The 23,235-nt window shown below is 45.2% G+C and overlaps 1 protein-coding gene across 1 annotated transcript in view; it reads right to left on the reverse strand.

Moving 5' to 3' along the window:
- Positions 1 to 309: 309 nt before the first annotated feature.
- Positions 310 to 23,235, reverse strand: part of EIF2B3 (eukaryotic translation initiation factor 2B subunit gamma) — a 99,165-nt gene continuing 76,239 nt past the window's right edge. The window contains exons 10-11 of the mRNA XM_051807542.1: positions 11,882 to 11,985; positions 310 to 526 (exon numbers count right to left, since the gene is read on the reverse strand). Coding sequence (XP_051663502.1) covers positions 474 to 526; positions 11,882 to 11,985 — 157 coding nt within the window. The 3' untranslated portion in view covers positions 310 to 473. The remainder of the gene's footprint in view (positions 527 to 11,881; positions 11,986 to 23,235) is intronic.

Below are 23,235 nucleotides of genomic sequence, written 5' to 3' on the forward strand. Positions count from 1 at the left end.
CGGGGTGTAGAGAGCAGCCCGCACTGCCGCTGTTCCCGCTGTCCGCCTGCTGTGTTGATGAGATGCACAAGCAGCATCCCGAGAAGTTTCTCCCAGGCTCGGGATGGTGGTGCAGGACTGCAGGGACGTGGTTTACACCACAGGGAGGGCGGCTAAGTCATTCTTTGGAGTGGGCACAGTCTGTGTGGTCCCCGCTCTCCCTTCTGCTGGAAAAGTACAGTGCGTTGGCCGGGCGCGCAGGAACCGATATAACCCGGCACCAACCCGCGCGCATCCCAATGAGGGGGGAGGGGCTGACGGACACACCGCTCTGTAAATACTTCTTTATTAAGACATAAATATAAAGCTGAACAGGAAAGGAGCAATGACAGGGTAAGCTGTGCCAGTACTGATCTGTGCGGATGATCTTACGACGCTTGAACATCTGGTTCTGCTGCTGGCTTCCATAAAATCATCTTTAAAACCTACTTGGGTTATATCTCCATCAGCTGTTCGGTGCCCACAATGACTTCATTAACATGTTTGGCTGAAAAGAGAGAGGGAGGAAAAGAAGAGGAATTGAGTTTTGCAGCAGAGCTTCAGACCTTGCATTTTTCAAATCTGCAACTTTAAAACAAATGAGAAAAGCAGATTCTGGGGAACTCGAGCACAGATTCGCTGGACTCCAGCTTCTCTCTGACAGTATCCCACACACATGGCGAAAGCCTAAACAACTGACTAAACATTAGGAGGTTTCTCTAATGAGAGTTTTCACATGTATGTGTCACTAATAAACAAGAGAGGCCCTACGGAAGTCACAGCTGCTACTGACAGGTGTACACCTAGGCTAAGGCAAGGAACCAACACCCAACATGGAGATCTGACATAAAATTAACAATAAGTAACCCCCCCTGGCTCTAAAGAGCACTGTGTGCTCTCAAACTGCTTGGAGGTTGGGGAGCAGAGGGGCTGCTCAGCACTGGGGGGCCATCACCGAGGCAGTGTGAGATCCTCTCAGCAATCCCAACTCAGCCCTGTCAGCTCAAAAAAAAATTATTACTTTTTTAAAATTTAAATCTCCCTTTTGGATGGAGCCTGTCCAAAAGTATCTGTGTGAAGCAAGTTCTCTGTGCACAGTTATCATTTGTGAAGGTACTGGTGAACAGCCCTCCTCAGTCTCCTTTTATTGGAGGGGCAATTTCTGCAGGGTCACTCCTTTGCCTGTTCCTAGGAGCTCTGCAGAGCCCCAGTGGGCACATTAACGTGCCAGTCCCTGCCCCAGCACTGTTAATGCACTGTACTGAAAGAGCCTTCCCTTTAAAATGCAAAAGCAGCTTGTCAGGGAAGGACTGCAAATAAGGGATCTAAAGCCAAAATAATAAAAACACGCAACTGAAAGCCCAGTGCCTAAAAAACCCAAGCCTGTGGCCTCAGAGCATGACACAAAGCTGGTGTGCTCAAAGTGGGTGTCCTCAGTGTACTGTGTGGGAGGAGTGAATCTAAATTGCTCTCTGGGAGCTGGACACCTATTCAGGTGGAGCTCAGGTGGTGTGACCCATGCCCCTAGGCTCTTCATCTTATCTCCTGCACACTGGCTCTGGAGCCTGGGATAAAGGGTCAAGGCCTGTGAGGTGCTGGGATACACCAATGGAGGCTGTGGTGTCTCCCACACCTAACACAGCAGTTGGGGTAGATAGCCAAGGATGATGGAAATAATGACTTGTGGTTTATTTACCCATCTAAAACTCCTCCCCTCAGGGAAGCGGATTTTGCAAGACTGCTGCAAAACAACAAACATACCACCTTTGGCTAAATGAAGAAATTACTGGCAATCCCCAAAGTGGCCGGGCCAACATGATGCTTCTCTTGGTTTAAAATTCAAGACATAACCTTTGCACCAGGCAAACCATTGCTCTAAAGGTTTGATCAAATTCTGCTCTATAAACTTTCAGGAGTTTTGGACTGTGGCAAGACAATTTCCCACTATACCCTCAACTCCACAGTCGTATGGATCATATGCAGTCTCCTCAGCCTGAGAGACAGAGTGGGTGAGCTACACAACTGCCCTTTCAGAGATCCTTTGTGAAGGCAAAAATAAGGAGAGCAAGGAGCTGCTTCTCACCTTCAGCATCTGATCGAGACATTTAGCTCTGGGGTATTTAGTGACAACTGATAATTAATCCTGGAGACTCACGCTGACATCTTGGAGCTCAATCTCCAGCACTTTGGGCAGGACGAGCAGAGGTGGATGCAGCGCTCAGGAAAACGAGGGGCTGACTGTACAAGTGCCAGGTGCAAGCATGATGTAGGTAGCACCACACAACCTCTCCAGCACAGCTCTGCCAATAGCCCCAAGTCCAGCCTTCAGCGCCTCTCTCCTCCCGTCCCGGACCCCACACAGCTTTGCCAAGGTACCTCAAATCCAACCTGCAGCACTTCTTGCTATAACATTCCTCATCCCCAACAGCTTTCCCAATATATCTCAAACAGGCCCTGTAGCAACTCCTGTGACTCCATTCCTGAACCTCCTCCAAGCAGACTACCTATCATGTTGATTTCTATGATGTGAATAAGACCCTGGCTACCATCCAGTGAGAGTAATTACGTTATGCCTCTGCAGATTAAACATGCCTTCATCTAGGCTTATAAAGAGCCATGTCAATTTATGGTTCTATATATAGGTTATCTGTAGCAATACTTTTTAATAAGGAACTTCTTGCTTCACTGCAGACAGCATCCTCCATGGTCCTAAATATGCAGAGCTGGGATGGGTCCTGTCACATACCTTGCTGCAGAGGTGGTACTGACTATTTGCATTTTGCACTGACATGCTTGTAGCTGCCTTATGGTATCTTGTATTTTACACCTGATGAGTTCAAAATGCTTTTCAAGAGTGGGCGAGTAAGAGCATTCCTGTTTCACAGATGGGGAAACCGAGAGGCAGCAGTGATTTTAGGGAGCTTAAGCAGCCAAAGCCACATGGGCAATCAGAGCACGCATTCCCTCATCTCCCATCCCTCTGCCTGTTTCATCTCCTCCTTGATCCGTGTGGCCCAGATTCCCCAAAGCAGGCACACATGGCCTGCCCGGTATGTCACTGCTACCTCAGACTCACATGAAATCACCAAACTCATTTCTTATTGTACAGGCTTAAAGGAAACACATGAATCTGCCTGTCTAAAATCCGCGAGAAAGTTTTTAAGCGATAAGGGGAATGGTTTTGCTAGAAACAAAGCCCTATTCCGCACCCTGAGGGGATGCGATAGGCAGATAAGGATTCACCCTGCTTCCCTCTTTCCTTCCCAAAGCCCTCCTTGTGGAGAGAAGGGAATTCAGACTCCAGTGTGTGTGTGCCAGAGAACTGAGCTGTGGATAGCGTTTCATTATCAGACGTGGCTGCCAGTTGCCAGTGGCTCTGGCTGGTACCAGCAAGCTCAGTTCCTGCAGAAACTCTGCCTGAAACTCTGGGGGAGGAGGGAGAAGTACCTCACATGCTTCGCTGTTCAGCTCCCTTTCTCCTTCCCTAGCTCCCCATTAGGGATTTCTTACCAGGCTGCCTTTTATCTGACACTGGCAGGGTTACAGATGCATTCAGCCCACAGAGAAAGAAGAAGGATTAGAGAAAGGACTTTCAGAAAGCCTTAAGAGTTGGACTCTGCAACCTTAAATCATGTTCAACTAGATCTTCTCAGATTGGGAGCATCTGGTGCTAAGCAAATCCAGAGCTGATCAACACATTCAACCTTCCTGATTAGCACTTTGCTTTAACTTGCTGACGCAGCCCAGCCTGAAGTCAGCCTGGGTGCTTGAACCGAGTGTCCACGGAGATTTTACTGAGTGTAAATCAAAAACCTGTCACTCGTTATATATGCGTTCCTGCTTGGGAAGACATTTGTTTACACATACTGTACACTAGCCCCTTAAAAACATACGCACAAGGCGAGCTAGAGAGCAGAGCAGCTTTTGGTGCTTGGCTAAAAACAAATTGTAATGCAAATAAACAGAGGGGCGGAAATGACTGCACAGCCCAGCACTAACCCCACCAGCAGGCCGGGGGCCGGGGACCCAGCGCTCCCCAGCCTTCCTGGCAGGTTCCTGCCAAGCTGCTCACAGAAAGGGGATGCCGGAGCATTCCTTTAAAAGCCATGTGAAAGCATCTCCTTGTTGTTTGCTCAATTAGCCCCAGACAGATTGCTGCTGCTGCTGCTGGTGGCAACGCTGGGTTGTAAAGGAGGAGGGGAAGGAGGGGAAAGGGAGGGAAAAAAAAAAAAGAGAGGAAAAAAAAAAAGGGTTAGGGCCTAGGCCCAGGACCACCACGAAGTTTCAGCCCTCAGGGGCTCCAGAAAACGTTCAGTTTACTCACTCAATTACATACACTGTTTTATAAACCCTTTAAAATAAAATAGAAAACAGTCCCTGGCACGGAATTACTGCTCTATTATACAGCAGTGATGAAAGCCACTGCTGTGTATTTGCTCTCTTTAAAGCAAGAGATAGTTTAACTTAAAAAACTAGGCGGGGGGGAGGGGTGGCTGCAGAAACGCATGCACGAAAACACGCTGTGGGTGGTTCCCACCACATTCACCCAGGACAGAAAGGATCAGAGAGTGGGAGAGAAGAGCAACTTGTCTCTGCAGTGATGGTTGGCCCTGGAAAAGCAGCCAGGTTAGGGGGGGGAGAGGAACTAAAGGGGCTTAAGGGGATGGGAAGCAGCTGAAGCTTGACTTTGGGAGGCTGGAGGGTGTTTTAAATTACATGTACAGATAAAGAAGGGAAGCAGGTGATGGAGGCTGATTTGTTTGTGTTTACAGAGCACTGGGACTTTCCAGTTAAGGCCTGCTCTCTTCCCAGCCAGGCTTTACTTACGTGATCACAGGAGACCAGGGTGACCACACTGTGGCCCCAAAGGCCAGGAGTGTCTCACAATTTCTCCCAAGCCCCGGGCCAGCCCCGCTGCGATGCCATCAGCCCAGCCTGTGGGTCTCCAGCAGTGATGCTGCCCATGAGCTGAGTGCTCCAGCTGCTCCCAGGGTGGGATGTGAAGCTCACTCCAGGGGCACTGGGAATGGGGCTGGTGGTAGCTTCAGGCAGATCAGCTTTGGCCCACAGCTGGGGAGCCTCCAGCCCACAGAACAGGCTGGCAGTAGGGATCTCCCTCCTGCCTTATACCCATCCCCAACAACCACCAGTGCTCAGTGCTGGTGCTCACCTGGTTCAGGTGAGGTTCAACCAGTATTAACCCATTTGCTCTCACACCCTTCTGGGGGATAGATGTGACTTGAGAGTGTAAAGCAAAGGTAACACTGAATTCAGTGCCAGATGAGAGATGAATTTACTGTGGCTTGGAGCAGATGGATGGGGGGAGTGAAGGAACTAGAAAGAGAGGTATATGGAAAAGTGATCAGTCAGGGTCTTAGAAGAAAGTTTAGTAAAGGAAAAAGAAGACCAAGAGCTGGGGATATGCCTAAGATAGAAAGCTCCTTGGGGAGGCAGATGCACTTGAAGTCCTAGTATTGGGGCAGAGCCCCAGCAAAGTGTTTAAGAAAGGGATGGATTATACTGATCAGTGTGCTCCCCTGGGATATCACCACCTCAAGCAAATGCAAGCAGGGATCTCAGAAACAACAGTCTGAAGACTGTCCACACTTCCTGCTAAGACGGCAGAGGTGCCATATTTGCCTGCTGCACTGGACACCAGTAGAGGTCCCTTTCCTTTCTCAGCATCCATTGGGGTGTTCTTCCTGGCTCTTTCATGTGGCTAAGCTCTAGCAGAGCACAAGTGGTTATTTTCTCTGCGTGGAGCATGTAAAAATATTTCCACAAGGTTATGAACTGCTGCCTTATGGGTAGACTTCACAATCAGCATGCTGCGAATGTGGCAGCTCGTTTAACCCACTCACTTGGGAAGCCTGAACTTCTCTGGCCGGGAATGACAGAACGCACAAGTGGGACAGTCCTCAGCGGCAGAGGGGAGGACAAAGCATTGCTGGATGGATATTCTAGGGAAGTTTCATGCCACTGCTAAGGCCAGAACTCATAAACCATTTTTATACAACTTGGAAAAGAGGCTTATTAGGATTAGTTAGAAATGTAGTCACTGCATAGTCGCTGAAACAAAAATGTCAACTATTTAAGAGATGCCTGTTTTAACTGCCAACAATATCTTTGCCATGGACACTCAGTAGTTAAACTACTTTATGGAGAAATCTTGTGGATCTCTCAGCTTTGCTATAAATTCACACCATTCCTACATCACCTCCAGCTCATTTTGCACCCCCGTGCACAATATACATGTGTGCACTGTTTAGTCTGTGTCTGTTCTTCATGAGCTTTCATAACTCCCATCTGCACTGCAGCATGCTTTCTGATCCCGACCCTGTGTCATGCTAAGTGTTTTCAGTTCCTGAAGACTGCACCAGGAGGTACTCAGCATCTTGCAAGAGCAGATGCTCTTGATGCAAGATGATACTTGAATGCAGCAAGAGCATCAGAAAGTCTCTCAGTCCCTTCCTGTCCCTATCCTGCTAAATCTTGGCTTGGGTGAAACCTCCTCACAAGCAGTCACCCATTCACATGTGGAGGTTTCATGAACTGTACCTGCCTTCAGAGGATGACATTAGAGAAAAATGTGCTCTTTGGCCCTCATTAAAATAAAACAATCTTACTCTGTTTCATTGAGAAGTCCTAGGACTCCAAGCTTGGAACAGGACTTGGAAAGTGATTGGAAACGGGAGCCAGTCCTCACTGGATATGTGCCTTTTTCTCTTCTTGTGAGAAACCACACAGTTTTGGCTACGCGATAAGCCTTTGGAAAAAAAGATCTCAGTTTGCACGTGTTCTCAGGAGGGCAGCTAAAAGCTCCAGAGACTGTCTGCAGTAAGCACACTTGACAATGGAAGTGCAGGAGGAAGGCAGGGCTTCCTTCATGCTGTATGGACCAGTGCAGCACTCTGCACAGAACCACTTCCCACCTGTGCCCGGTACAAGCCTGCCCGGGCACGACCGCAGTACGGAAAGGGATGCAGTCCAGTTGAGGAGTGCCAGATGGAAAATGGAGCTGCTAGGCAAGGGGACTGGAAATAGCAGCTATGGTCATACCAGAGGAGGAGTCAGGTGGGTGTCTGGGGATAACGGAGTAAGAGAGAAAAACAGAAGTTTCCATGGGAGAAAGATGAGCGGAAAAACCAAAGAGAAGGCTAGGAATGAGATGAGCCTGGTCCTGGGACAAAGCTGTAGTGGACAGCTGTGAAGCAGGAGTCGGGATCAGGTAGGACATGGGTGATGTAGTTGGGGCCCCATGGCTGATGCTGGGGGCAGGAGCAGTAAATCCTACAGTAACAACAGCCTTCGCCTGCCAGCACCAGGAGTGGATCTCAGGGCTGCTGGTGCCTGTGGACATCTGTGAAACCTCCTGGCAAAGAGCTTCTCTTGTTCCATTGCAGATCCACCTCCCCTTAAAGAAGAAGACCCACTACTATCAATTCCCATCAGCTGAAGCAGCAGAAAGCTGCACAATGAGTAAAGTTTCTGACACTGCTAATGGTCCATGCAAGGGTCAACATCATCATGTGAAATAAAACTGTTTTTTTTTCAATGGACTAAACCTTCCCTCCCAACATTTACAAAGAAAATGCTAAGGCTAAAATAAGAGAGGTAAAACAGGAGGAAAACCCAACCATGTTCATACTGAGGAGGTGAAAATGAGGCTGTTAACAGTTGTGAAGCATTAAGATGACAAATGCTGCAGAAAAGCCATAGAAAGGAAGGATTGTGTCTCTTGCATAAGGTACAGTAATGAAGGTTTCAGACAGAAACTGAAAAAAGGAAAATGAGGAATATGGAGACCCCCTCATATTCAGCAACATTCAGCAAGCACCACTCATTCTGGCTGTTGACTATGTCGGGGCACCAAGGAAAATGAAAATATATGGTGGAATAAAAAACAGGAACAAATTTTAGTGTGCAGCGTAAAGGAGGCAATGCTGCTACCCCAAGCTAGGATTACATCAGCGTCCTGAATGATGGCATTTTTTCCCTTTCTGAATGTATGCTTTGTGGCAACAACAAGACTGTAATGCACTTCCTGGGTGTGCAGTGATTCAAGTTGTCCCTAAACAATACTTGGCTCCGTAACTCCCAATGCAAATAAACCCCCCCCCGCCCCAACAACAACAGAGATGAAGCTGAGGGATAAGGTGGTGAGTTTTGTATCAATTTTGCTAGTTCCATCCTTTGTGTGTGTGTTTACTGTCTCTGCTCCTGGTGTTGCTTTCAAGAAAGGTTAGGCCACTTTACTATATATGCTCCTTCCTGGCTAACCTGTACCAGATGTACAATGTACTCCCTGCTGAATTGGCCTGAAGACTCCTTTGGGAGCTATACTTACTGACTCTAGGGCTTATCTGACTCCATGACTGGCCCATCCCCAGCACTCCCTCTCCCTAGTCCTACTTCAATGAGTGCATGCTGCTTTTGAGCTCCTCTTTAAAAATAGGTTTATCAAAAAGGCTGCAGCATGATCCTAATAACTGCCTTCGAAACAGTGATTGAATGCTCTGAGCAATTACGGTCCTTCGGAATGCTGTCTGCCATTTCCCATCCCTTCAATAATTACTGCCTTTTTCTAAGGTACCAACATGTTTTTCAAAGTGCTACCCGGTGAGGTAGCTTTCACAAGGCCCATCTGTTAATTCTCTGTTAGCAGATTCCTAAAATTAAAGTATCAAAGAGGAAGGAAAGTGGACGCTTCCTAGGCATGGTAATAAAAGCAGTAGGAAGAAAATAGTGTGGCTCTCAGGAGGCACGGCTTGCAAATCCAGAAGTTAAATAAACTGCCATACCTTGACTTTAACAGAGACACTTAAAAATACCATCTCTGGCCAGCGCTGTGACAGGGCTGAAGTCAACGCAGGACTGGGACATCACTGCTGACAGTTACCTGCTCCCTCCTGTGCCTCCAACTTTATTTTTAGTTTGAAAGTACTAGGCTGCATCTCATCTACCCCAGTAACCAGTGTTGAAGTGTTCCCTCTGTTTCGGTGTCCAGAGATTTGCCAAGCCCATTATTAAGTGATGAGGTCTCCCACCATGTCCCCAGGGAGATTATCCCACAGCCTACCAGACCACATCATTAGGAAAATGCTCTAGATGGCCAACCTAAATTGTGTTTAATTCAATCCCATTACTCCCAGCTGTACCATTTGGACCACCCTAAATATGCCCATATTACTCTGTAGAAGGAGAAGGATGAGAGCTGGTTTGAGTTACGTTTGCCTATCATTTGTGGTAGCTGTTCTCCTGCCATCCTCCTTGCATGGGACTGGAATTCATTTTGTGAGAGGTCAGTGCACCACTGGGTCAAAGAGCTCTTGTACCCCGAGCTGCCTGGGCAGTGTGGCCAGGACTCATATGGTAGAGCAGGGAGCACACAGCCAGTTCTGCAGCAAAGCCAACTGTGGGATCTGCCTGGGGCTGTGTAGGATGATTCAGGGATATTTCTACCTTTGATGAATCCTGGCTGATGCTTTGGAATAAGGGACTGCTGTATTTTTATTTTTTTAATGTTTCTGGGAAGGTGTGTGCAGTTTTGCTGCACAGACTGGGGTCAGCAGCCAGCTGCTACTGCTTACATCTGCTGAAGGGTGATCAGCTTGCAAGAAAAGGTGGCTCCTACCCAAGAGAACTAGGTTTTTTCCTAACCTGGCCATGGAGGCTCGAGTTTGAAGAAGGAAAAGTTACCAAACAGAACAACACAGCCAAAGTTTTGATGAAAGGGGCAATATGGAAACAGACTTAGAGGGCCACACCAAAAGCTTGGCACAGGATACAGGAACTCTTGGGCAGGGGAAAGGAAGTCATGGCATGCTTTCACAGCAAAAAAGAGAAGACCCAGTTTACTACGGGACCAGCTGAGGTCAGAAGAGACATGTTGGGCTGGAAAGACTCCACAGTTCAGGAAATAAGTCATGAACTTCGCAGACAGATCCCAGACCACCGAGGCAAACCTGACCCCCAGCCCAAAGAAATTCTAGAATGGTTAGGAAACTGAGGCAGGGAAATGAACTGAGGCTTTATTATTTTTTCTTGCTCAGCATAATGGTGTATTTATAATCGACTGAATATGTCTTTGCTAACGTCAATCATACGTTTCTGAACAGTTTAACTTGAGGGCCCCCAGACTCATTAAGAAGTGGGTTTCAGCTTTGGGGAGGTGAGCAATAGACTCTACAAGAACAGGCAAATGAACCATGGGTTACAGCTCCGTTACTCTCCCTGCAAATACATCTACAGACCCTGAAAAATATTCAGACAAGGATGACAAGGACAAACAAGAAGAAAGAACAGTTTCCATACTACAATCAACCAGACTAGGATCTGCACCCTGGAAGAGACTTCTGAAGCAGATGTGAGTAAGGTCAAAGGGTCATATTTCTGTTTGGTATGATCTACTAAAGAAATCAAACATACTCCTATTTCCTAAAATATTAGCTAAGTCTGCACCCTGTGTCCTCACAGTTCCCACTGCAGGTTAACAACCAAATGTGACCCGATTCACCTCTCCTGACGATTCATGCAGATATGTAGATGTGGCACTTAGGGACGTGGTTTAGGGGTGGACTTGGCAGTGTTAGGTTTGTGGGTGGACCTGATGATCTTAAAGGACTCTTCCAACCTAAATGATTCTATGGTTCTGTGCTCAGGGGAGGACACAAATGGAGCATCATGAACAGTGCAAATCTTCAGTGACAGGGGGGCAATGAACCCCACAGGGGACACTGATTCAGACAGATGTAATGGGTAAAGCTTATGAGTAGACACAGAGCCACACAGGGCCCAAGACCACAGTGCACAGAACACTCTGTGTGTGTTACCTCCAGTATCTGAGACTTGCAACTGCAAGATCAATACTTTGTTTTCATGAGCCCTTTTTACTTTTAGTTTCAATTTAAAGGAAAATTTGTCATATGCAAAGCTGACAATAGGTTACGCTATACTACGTTAAGTGCAAACCCTGCTCTGTATCACCAATTGGGAATCCACCCACGAAGACAAAGCAAGGAAATAAATCTTGATCTGACTAAATAACTTCACATGGAGCCTGCAAAGGAACTCACTTTTGTCCTCAGTCCACACACGAGAGCAGGGATCTGCCAAACCCTAACCATAAATATTCATTAAAAAGCCTCTGCTTGGGATGCAGTCACTGAGACAGCCATTTCCTGCCCATTATCTCTTAGGGCAGGAAATCAACAGTTCCACTCAGGCGGTTACCACCGAGCCCTCACCACCAACACTTCCACTGGATGGCTGAACTTTGCCTAAATGAGGGCCACGTAGTTGTATCCCTTCTGAAGCCCCAAAATAGCACTTCACAGCAGTAAAGATCTGAATACAGCTGCCCTTGTCTTTAGTATGGAGAACAGCAGCTCCTAGTTCGATGCTCCACCTTGAGCTTTTGCTTGGAGCAAGGTGAATGGGAACATACTGGCACCGTGGGCTGACAGCACGCACAGAGAAGGATGCCTGTGTGATCAGTAATTTGACTGCTTTGCTCCTGACACTGACAAAGATTACTAGTCAAAATAATGGCTCCTTCTGCTGAGAACAACCTCAAGCTGATCCAATTGTGGTCTCTGGGAAAAGACTGTCTCAGCACCCAATCTTGTTCTTTATAACAAGAACAACAGAGCTTTGCTGCCAACTTCAGAGGATCAAGTCTCTGAACTATTCTCATGCCAAGAAGCTGTACTTTCCATGAAAAACAAATCCTGATATTATAGGACACTCCACTGCAGAACTGTCACTGTTTATTGGCACTTCACGAAGAGGCAGGAGTAAAATCTCACAGAAAATGTTCTGAAAATGATTACAAATGCACAGTAAATACAGCTTCTGCACTTACCTTTGGTTTCCAGCCTCTGATCGCTTCCAATCAAACAGTCCTTGATGTCAGCACCCTTCTCTATAACGGCATTGTGACAAATAACACTGCCCTGAAGACAGCACCTACAACATAAACACAAACCAAGAAAGTAATTCAAATGACAAGTACAAAATGAAGGTATCCACTGAAATATCTAATGACTCTGTGACATGATCCTGTGAGTAGGTTCAGTTCTGCTCTTTTCTCAAAAACTCCATTCTTCTGCTGATCCTCACGCTCAGTTGCTGGAAAAACTTAAATGCCAGGTGTCAGAATGGGTTTGCAAAAAAGAGTTTGCCGTTTTACCTCCTGTTAGAACAGCTTTCCTCTACATTTCCTCAACCGAATAAATACTTAACTGAATAAATAAAGACTTGGGACCTGGATCAAGTCCTGTATTTTCCACAGACAGTCTGGGTAACTGCGGGGGTGGCTTCTCTGCTCAGTTTCCCAGTTAAAAAGAGGAGCAGCAGCCCAGTCCTTCCCTGCAAATTTTGCTGAGAAGTTTGAAGTGTTCCAGCTTGCCAGATACTAAGAAAGCGTGAAGAGAAGTGGCAGATCAATACTTCAACTGGTTGGCTTTGTTCATATTACATTCAAGTACTCAAACATGATTACTCTGCAGTACTAAACCAATGAAACCCACACTAGACCTGCTCTACTTGCCCTGGATATCTTCACACTCATGTTGCCTTTGACACCACAAAGTCTAAAATGCTACACAGGATGGAACCGTAGCAAAAGTCACCTTATTCCAAAATGTATTTTAATCTGGAATAAGCAGCTTTCAGATCTGCCCATCTGATTGTCCAGATAGGAAAGGAGTTCTGAGTCCCACGTGCTAGTTTTGTAAGTGCTCTGCTGAGAGATGCCTGAGTGAGTTCTGCATTGCTCTGAGTCCCTCCATCCAGTAAAATGGAACTTGGAAATCTTTACTAGTATCTGTGGTGTGTCCTGAAACGCTGTTCACTCAGCATCATAAGCAGTGTTAAATGGCATTAAATGTCATTTCTTTCAGAGCCACAGAGAAGAAAATAGCTATGATGCAAATGATTTCTTTCCTTGTCTTCACATGTGCAAAGATAGGTAGAAGTCATTGAAAGACTGGAAACACATATAAGAAGTGTCTAAAAATCCTAACTCTAACACACATCAAAACCAGCTGACTGGGAAGAAGGTATAAGCAAGATCTATAATCCCAGAGAGATGCAGGTAATCTGCTCTCCCATATTAATGCTACTGTGAACCAAAGCATTTCATATCTGCTCCCCAGTATTTTTGCTAATATTAATTACAATAATTGTGAATATCTTTCCTATCCTCAGTCCAACAGCTGATCTCTGTCAAAAACTGAAGTTTTTAGGTTCAGTGACTTTCTGCATGGTGAGTTGCAGAGTTTAATGACCTGCAACCATTCCCCACCTTGGTCACAGGCAGCACCACTATTCACTGCAGTAGTGAAACACGGCTGCAGTGCACCATCCGGCTGGCTCATGGACAGAACTGTTACCCCAGAGACTTTTAACAACACAGAGGGGTCTCGGTATCAGGTCAAAGCCCTGAGCCTCAATTCTGTACTGAATGGAGAGCTAGCCAGTTGTGATTCCTTAGGAGAAAAGAGAAACATCAATCCTCACTCCAGACTGCTGATCCCAAAATTAACTTATAGCATCTTCCTGCTTACACATCACTATTATCTAGTACACAGAATTTGCCATTAAACATATTGCAATTGTGTGGCTTATGTGAGTCTGACCAGAAACCATCTGCCCCACAAAACCAGCATGAATTCTGCAGGAGTAAAAGCAATAAAACCGGACCTCAGTCGCAGTGGTTTGCAGTTACGACCCCCCTTGAACAGACTGTCCCCTCTGAACAATTATTCTTTTAACTCACTTAAACTCCCCCTTCTCTGACCTATAAGGAGGCAATACGAGCAATTATTCTACAGGCAACCAGCTCAGGTTGCCTTGGCAAGGTTTTTACTAACATGTTAATAAGATAAAAAGCGGCAAAGATACACAGCAGACCCCTGCCTGCCTTTGCTCTCACACTGTCACGATCTGCTTCCTCTCCAATAGCCTCGTGTGCCGGCACAGCCGCTCAGGCCATCGTCTTGTGCAACAGCAGTTACTGAGAGCAAGAGCAACTCAGCATTTGCAGCCAAGCTAGGAAAGGGAGCAGTGGAGGGAGGACTGCCCACCGCTGCCATCCTGACTTGGCTTTCAACAGGACTAGTGAAGGGAATGGGAGAAGTTGCTCATTTCCCACTGAAATGGCTCCCATCCAAAACGCGCACTCTGGAATACCTCCTCCTCCATTGCTTCGAGCCAGTCAGATGAAAGCTTTCCCCTGCAAACTTTTAGGTTCCCACCATCTATCACTTCTCCTGAGCATGAGAGCAGCTGTGAGTGCACTACACCTTTCAGCATTACCCTCATGCAGGAGGATATTCCCCAAAAGAGAGGGGATTTAAGCTGTCGGTGTGGAGTCCAGGCTGGAGAATACTGCATGTGTGTTCAGAGACTACTTGATGATAGTCTTTCAACTCCCAGAGAAAGAATAGCATTGTAACCAAGAAACTGCTGATGACATTAACATCAAAGATAAGGGGGGTTCCTGCCAAACCATTTGTTGGGAGGGACAGGCCAGGGAACCAAGATGAACTTGCCTGTGCCAGGTGTTCGCAAATCAACCCTACTCCAGTGCCAGGGTAAAACAAAACCCAAGAGCTCCACCACCCCAGGAGTTTCTTAAAACTTATAAACCCAACCAACTGCAGAAGTTTTAAAACCATACTCAATGCTCAGATTACCCCAATCACACAAACCAGCAGCAAATCCGGCTTTTATTGCTCAAGTGGAACAAAACTTCAAGAGATAAAAACACAATTTGTGGGTGTTCCCTTCACCCGCTGACAGATGTAACACAGCCATTTTGAAACCACTTGTAAATGCCTCTTTTTTTAAAAAAAAAAAAGTTATAAAGTCTGCCAAGAGAAGTATTTTGTGTATTTATTTAATTTTTACTATTTTTTTCAAGTTGAAGACTAAGGAATAAACTTTTATTCTCTCACAGGGTAAATATCACATCTCAGGGCACTCTGCTGTGTAGTCTCCTTGGCTAAACTGCCACCACGGTTCCTGCCTTGCTTAACAATTAGGTGCTATTAGCCCTCAAAGGTGCTCTGACAGCATCCAGCTTCCTCAGCTCTGGTGTGTGTGCGCATACGCGCACATTGATGTACTGCTTTATAATGCAAACCATATTTATTTTTTCCCCTGAAAATGTAGTATATTTTTAAACTTTTCAGCACGGTGAAAACGGATATCTTCTGACCTTAAAATCCAAAGAGCATGTTCAAACCCACAAGAGGAACTAATTTGGGGCATTTGATTTATGGCTGAAATTTCAATTTGAATTTGTTTTAAGTGTAATCACAAACTGAAAGTCTGGCAGCTGGGTGTTTTTCAGAAAATAAATAAAAATATTCAGTGTGCGTCTGCATTCTAGAGAGAGCATTTTACAAGCCCAGTCCTGTAGTGGGAACAGATGTAGCTCAAGCATTAATTTGTTATACAGGTACAACGTGCAAATGGGAGCATGTGAGAGAGAGTGTGCGGGTATGTCTGTGTCTGTGTGTACGCTGAGCGCCTGTATCTGTGAGACAGAGAGGCTGACTTTGGGGTGGGTTTTTTTTGAAAGTGAGAGAACAAGAGCAAAAGGAGTAGTGGCCAAGGAGGCATGGGGGGATTACAAGGATTTAGGTCTTTAAACTGCAGACCACCTAACAAGATCACTCTGAAATGCCACTAATTTCAGTTAAGGCCACAGACCTCCCTTCCTCTGCCCTCCCTCTCTCCCCCATTGTAAACAAGTAATCCCAGCAGAAAACAACAGAGAGCAAAATGTACACACATTCTGCAACATTCCAGGTCCTTCTTTATCTTTTATTTATTTTTCTAAAAGGTCAGCGTATGTATGGAGGGAGGGGGGAGGGGAAGAAAGCCAAAAAAACCTCAAGTCCATCTCTTGTGTGGGCTTGAAGGAAGCTGGGAGAAAGCAAAGTCCAAGAGCACACAATATGGAGCTTTTATAGCACAGCAATTCCTCGACTCGGCTTACTTTCCCCTCCCTCTATTTGTGGCAAAGTCACATAGCTTTAAACCAAAGGACAGGGTGGTCGATTACATCTGAAAGAAATGTAAAGAATTGAGAAAGAATTCCATCTCCTGTCGAAATTATAAATAAGGAAGTATTAGTCCCAGAGACAGGCTGATTTATGCAGCCCTGGAACTGCTGACTTTCAGCCCGAGTATCGGTCTGTAAATCAAACTCTTAAATCAAGTGTGTCAATCGCTGCAGCGCTGCGATACTTGGGGAAAGAAAGGCACCTACCACTGAAAGCAGGAAGATTGCCAGGGGACTGAGGTGCCGTACCCTTCTTCATTTTATAAAGTGTAAATCTGAGATCAAACATCCTTTAGGGGAACGGGAAATCAAAATTCGCCGTGCTCAGCACACCGGGAGCAGGCAGCAGGAGTCCAAGACACAACCCCCTAATTACAGGCTACCCACTGATTATTTAGGACTCTGTGATTAAAGTGATGAACGCTCCTGGGAGAAAGGGGCTTAAGTAACTGAGGTCAAGACCCCAACTGCAGCTCTCGCCCTGGTTGTGCAAGCTTAGGAAGGTATGAATGTCACAGGTTTGCCTTACAGCAAATCTCCTGAAATGCCAATGGAACTTATCCAGGTCTGGTACTTTAATCCAATTGTGCCAAAACCCCGACATAATCTCTGTTGGGCAGCAAAGCAAATGAGGTGTCTAAAATGCAATGCTTAAAACTATAGACTCACGAGAAAGAAAGAGCCTGGAGCACAAAGCTGAGGACAGCCTGTTGGTACTGCTCTGCCATGCCAAGAAGTCGTGTCTCTTGCTCCTTCAGATGAGCTATGAAAAGGAGAGACTGACGCAGGAGTTAAAAGCAATGGGTGACATGCCTCGGCAGCTACTTTGCTGACTGAGGGGTAACAGATGTGGATTCCCCTGGGAGCAACATCCCATTCTGCCCTCACCAAGAAGATAACAGTCACAACAGGCATCTTATTAACCCTGAGAGGTGGCGAGGAGACAGGTAGAGCTCTAAAAGCTACCAGCAACCCCTTGAGGAATCCTCTGTTAGCTAGTGAGTTGGTAGCTGGGACTCATGATCACAGGGGTGAGGCACAAAGACCACAGGAAAACAGGGAAAAAGCAAAAACACTACTAGGGAACTTGGGAACCCCAAATGTTCCTGTCACCATCATGCTTTACACACCAATACATTTTTGCAGCAACATGCTTTTACACACAAATGAGAACTCAGGGAACTGTGAATCCCATGTTAAACACTCAAGTAAATACCAAAGACTACAATAGATGCCAGCAGTACGTGCTATAATTTATAGATACATTTCAAAGCAAGCATTCTTAAGTGAATTTGGGCTTTGATCTCCTGTTTTTCCCCTTGGGGGTAACAAAATCATTCTACCAACCCCCCTGAATTCTTCACCCGTCTCTGAGGGTGTTTTCGCTAAGGAACTTGTTTCGTGTCTCTTTTCTAGCCAAGCTCATCACTGTGGTATGGCTCCTTTACACTTCTTCCCCACACCCTAAACATTTTGCATTACAGATTGTATATACTTGCCAGCACTCGTATTTTCCAACGAAAGTTCAACTGACCTTAAAGGATTGCCTCAAACCTACCTTAATGTGTTTTATTAAGTGAAACTAAGGCTGCTGGGGGAGGTCGCCTGGAAGGTTGTGCCTCACCTCTGAAACTTCAGTTAAATCCAGCTGATCTTGGAACAAACCAATTGGTGGCCTTTTATGTAGCTGCAAGCTCGGGACTGCACACTTCAGCAAAAGTACGCTGTGAGGAGTTTACACCAGGAAACCCCACACGCAGGAAAACTGATCTCCCTCTGGGTTCTCCTTTGCAAAGTAGAAGGGCCATGTCCTGCATGATTTTACAGACACTCTGCTGATGGCCAGGAAAAGCTACTGATGTCTATGTGAAGGAAAGAAAGCAGAGAAATTATATGTTCACTCTCATCTCTGGGTTTGCCTTACTTTCTCACTATCTGGCACAGTCAGATCGAGTGAGGTAACAGGCACAGTAAAAAGACACTTTCTCTTGAGTTTTTCAAGTGCAATTCTGGGTTGAGAGCTGTGCCCTTTATAAGGCATTATTGGTTAAATCAGCTTCCATATCATATGGGCTAGGTTGACACTGAAAAGGCTTTTTAAAATGTCACCCTTACAAACTGAAGCTGGTCTCTTAGATCCAAGCTGAACTTGTTCAACTCCATCGTCCCCTTAGGAATTTAAGAGACACAATTCTGGCACAACGTGATAATTTCTTCCTTTTCCATTACCCAAGTGGGGGAAGATTTTAAAGAGAATCAGAGACACTCACACCCAGATTCCCACCAAAACCCAACAGCAATCAGCAGCTTGTGAAAAATCTCCACACTCTTCGATTAGACCCATGTGGCTAGCAGGAGGCACGAGCTTATTTATAGCCCTGAAGTCAGACATAACCCTGGCCACCTGAAGAAGCAGAATGAGAGGAGATATTTTAAAATGCCACTTTTCAGAGCTCATCTGTGCTTTAAGTTCAACATTTGATGTACAAGATGTTTGGAAAATTGGGAAGAGCTCCCTGCGCTATCAGGGAGACATCTGCATCTGAGATTAAAGAACAGGTGATTTATTTAAGACAGATTGATGTACCAGGAAGCTAGCCAGAAGAAAAAAATGTTTTGAGGGGCTGCTAGTAATAATGTTTCAGACATTCACAAGATAACAGGTATTATATGAGAAATTTCCTAAATACATTAGGTACAGCAGAATTTTACTTTAGTTGAAAGTAACTGAAAACCAGTCCTGCAAGTAGCTCCACCGCTTCCTGCTCACTAGTTTCCTACTTTGCTCTCTCTTCCTCAATTTATCTTCCTGCAAACTCTGCTGGCCAGAAGTTGTCTCTATTCACCATCTTCTATAGCATGTGCAGTGAATTAAATAGAAGAACGAAAATTATGGTTCCTGACCAAAAATGTTTAGTTTAAAGCCAAAAAGTGTGACAGAAAGGACAGAATTGATACATAATCAAGAGAAATAAGAGCCCTTTTTACAGGCAAGGACTATACATAGCTTTCTTCATGTATTCCTTGTTTATACATATCCATGATATACTTTATCCATATATTTAAGTTGAGCATGTGCTTTTTCTGAATTAGGTTCTCACTTTTCTTGTGCTTTCTGTGATATCTATTCTAAACTCATTCTTCTTTCCAGGGCTAGCATATGGCAGGGGAGCAATTGATGTCATGAGACAAAGTGTCCAGAAGACAAAACCCATCTTAAAAAATGATTCACGATACAAAATGTTTGGGAATTCCAGCATACGCAAATCTTTATCTCCAGCTTCGCAAGCTGTGGTGCTGGAAACAACCTCATCTCCTCATTCCTTTTCACGAGGTTACATACTGTAAAATATGTTGCCTTGGCAATAGGATCATTCCTTTGTACTGCCATTGTCCAAGGGGAAAAAGACTACTTAGGCACTGAACCCCTATAAAGGCTCAATTCCATCCTGGTTTTAATTAGAACTTTCTTCAAACTGCTGACTGTTTCTACATCAGGTGCTGATTTGGCACTATTGAGGAAACAACCAATAAACTTCACAATCAATCTGCAGTTAGTAGTCAATCTAGCTCGCCTTGCTTGTTGTTTTCTTCCTTTGTACATTTTCTCATAGAAAGTAGAAATAAATTGAAGACACGTGGTAAACTAGAGTAGCCTTTAACCAGTCACACGTGGTCTCTCTCCAGTCCCCTCACTGAGTAACATTACGGCATTTGTGCCACCTACTTTCACACAGGTAGCCCAAACACCTTAAACAAAATCCAGTGCATAACTTACTCTCTTCACATGACTCAAGAAAGAAGATGCTAGTTTTGGCTGATGTAACATTTTCGGTGCCAGTTCTTCCTCAACAAATCTGGGTACTTTGGTCCTTCATACAAATTTTTAATCCAGCCTATTCTTTCTGCCCAGGGAGTCAGAACTCCCCAAGGTTCACCAAATCTCCCTGCGGGACTCGTCCAGCTTTCCCTCTGTCCTCAACATTCACATCACCTCCCCGCAGTTTGTAACCTGAAGCTTTGGTGTCACCTCCCTTGCATTCCAAGTTCCCTGATGCTGCAACACTCTGCAGTTTGCTGCCATCATGTGCAGCCTGACCCAAATCGTATCTGCCTGTCTTTTTAACCCCTTCCCTTTCCAAAAGGTGACCTTAGCAGCGTGTCACATGGGGAATTTCAGCAGTTCTTTCTGGGTAATGTGTTTTTATGTGGTTCCAAGGACATGCTGTAAGCTTTACAAACAAAGAGTCAGTTCAGTGATTCCTGCCCCTCCACACAATAACCTCAGTCACATCTGCAGTCCCAATCCCTCAACTGACAGCCCACTGCATCAGGCTATCCAGCAACCGTCTGCTGCAAACTCCTTTCTGGAAGGAATTGTCTCCTTCTTCTACTGATATTACCAGTTTAGGATGCAGCTTGAGGAGTTTAGTGGTAAAGAATCTTTTGAGACATCACATCAAAATATATCCACAGGATGGACACCAGGACAAAGACACCACTGTATAATTAAAGGGGCAACCTTGCAGAACTCCAGACAGAGAACTGTTAAGTATCAAAAACATAAATACCAGAGGAAGGAATATCTACCTTGTGATTCTACATCCCACAAATTATACCTGTGCTAGCAAGCCCCTGTGCCACACACAGCATCTTTGACCACAGACCACTGTAAACCACTCAGGATCAGAGATGTGTCTCTATACATTAAAAGTGCAAATAAGGAGACTAAAAGGAACATTGGAACAGCTTTCTGAGTTGGTCAATAGACCTCAAATTGTTCCTGATTTTCAAATGAAGACCACCATCTTCTAAGTCAACAGCTGCCGAGTTGAACTCAGGAGGTACTGCCTAAAATTCTCGGGCCTGTGCCAGGCATCTGACTAGACATTTCATTTATCTTTTCCATCATTCAAACCAAATCATTCCCCATGAGCATTTTTCTGACAAAATTATAGGTGAGACAGGTTTAACTTTTTTGGTTACTCTGTGAGGATCTGGTACTTTCTAGCTGTGGAGGTGAAATCTTGATGCAAATCTTGTGCCATTTGTCCTCTCTGATAATCAGACGAGCCTATTTATGATTTCCATAAAAAAATAATTTGAAGCAGAATGCTCTCTTATACTTCCTTGAGAAAAGAAAAACAGCAAAATACTTCATTTCAGACACTAAAGCTAGCACAGAGTCCCTGGGGTACTGACTACCAGCATGTCAACAAGACCATTTCAAAGCATGCCTTACTATGGACTTGATATTTATCTGAGCTTTCCAGGCTTGCTTCTTCAACTAACCTCTAAGTAGTTCCACAGATTGTGGGTTTTTCCCTACTGTAGTCCCATCTCCTGAATTTTTCTGTTAATTTTCCATGACCAAGGAAGAAGGACATACTGTGCACATAACAAAATGGCCAAGCTCTTTCCAGTAAGTGTATACACTGGGATAGTTTTACTAACAAACAAGAGATTTCGAAATATTTATATGCAGGGATGGAATAAAGGATTCAACATGTTTTTCCTGTTAATATTATTTGTAATGCTCAGAGCACTTCGGCACAAGGTCTTGTATGACCAGAGCAATTAGATGTTCTTCCTGCCAGAAGCAAGCAAACCAAGTAAAACAACAAAACTGGTAAAAATAAAGCCAATGTTTGATAAAAACCCCAACAAACCAACCACTAACTGCCAAAACAAAAGTCAGAACAGGAACCTGAAACTAAATTAATCCATTCATATCTCAGTTTCATTTCAAAATAGTCAAGTGTGCCCAAGTATACCAAATGAAACACAGTTATAGAGTCACAGAGTCATTTGGGTTGCAAGGGACCTTTAAAGCCTATGTAGTCCTCATCCCCTTAAATAAGCAGGGACCTCTTCAACTAGACCAGGTTGGTCAGGGTCCCATCCATCCTGGCCTTGAGCACTTCCAGGGGGAGCCACAACTTCTCTGGGCAACCTGCACCAGTGCCTCACAATCCTCACAGCAAAGAATTTCTTCCTTATATCTAGTCTAAATCTACATTCTTTTACTTAAAAACCATCAGGCCTTGTCCTATTGCAACAGGGCTGAAAAGTTTGTACCCATCACTTTTATAAGCCCCCTTTAAGTACTGAGAGGCCACAATGAAGTCTCCCCAGAGCCTTCTCTTCTCCAGGCTGACCAACCCCAGCTCTCTCAGTCTGTCTTCACAGGACAGATGCTCCAGCCCTCTGATCAGTCCCTGTCTTGTGGTCCATTCAACTTGAGAAGTGTGGGAAGAGAGACTGCCAGTGAAGAATAAGGCAAAAAAAGGGGCTGAGTACCTTAGCCTTTCCCTTGTCTGTTGTGACCAGTTTCCCAGCCTTGCTTATTAGAGGGGCATATCTACATCACTTTTCATTTGCAAATGGTAACCAGCTTCAGTCAGTCTGTGGGTGTTACACATTGCCCCTTTGCAATTGAGATGTAATGAAGGGACTCCTGCACAAAAGATGCATCAATCCAGGGATCCTGTTGTGCTGCTCCACCTCTGATGCAAACAGAACAAACAGAAGGGCAGTCCCAAGCCACTGCAGAGACTAAGGACACACACAGCTACTGCAGGAGCATTCAGATAGACAGAGTTTTTTTCAAGTGACCTATAATTTCAGCTCAATTAGTAGATTTTCTCCAACTATGTAACTCAGTGCAGTCATTTGTCACTGAGCTCTGGGGAGCCATCCAGAGGGAAACAAGAACCGTTTCCCCGCTGCAACCTGTCACCTGGGCAGTCAGCATCTCTCAGCACTTGTGCTGCTGTATAAATTACATCCCTCCCAGCTTGGTCAAGGATGTCCATCATTCAGCACATATGTAATCTTCACTATTTTATTGTCTCATTGATGGAAGAATTAGCTGCACAGTGGGAAACACATTAAGAAAGGACTACCAATTATTTTGCCCTGTTACTAACTTCTTTAATCCCCTGTAATCTCTTCTAAGGGGGGATTCATATCTACTCAAATCACTTCACAGGAGACATATATAATGTAACAGAAGCCCTACACACCAGGGAAAACAAAAAACCCTGCTACTGATCCTCCAGAGTACCAAATGCACCAGCCATTGCCGGTGAACAGATCATAATTTGCAAACACTGTGCAATGGCACTGTCCAAGCTAACCCC

This window comes from Manacus candei, unplaced genomic scaffold (assembly GCF_025592945.1).
Source record: "Manacus candei isolate 608988 ecotype Guabito, Panama unplaced genomic scaffold, ASM2559294v1 h1tg000005l, whole genome shotgun sequence".
Classification (NCBI taxonomy): Eukaryota; Metazoa; Chordata; class Aves; order Passeriformes; family Pipridae; genus Manacus; species Manacus candei.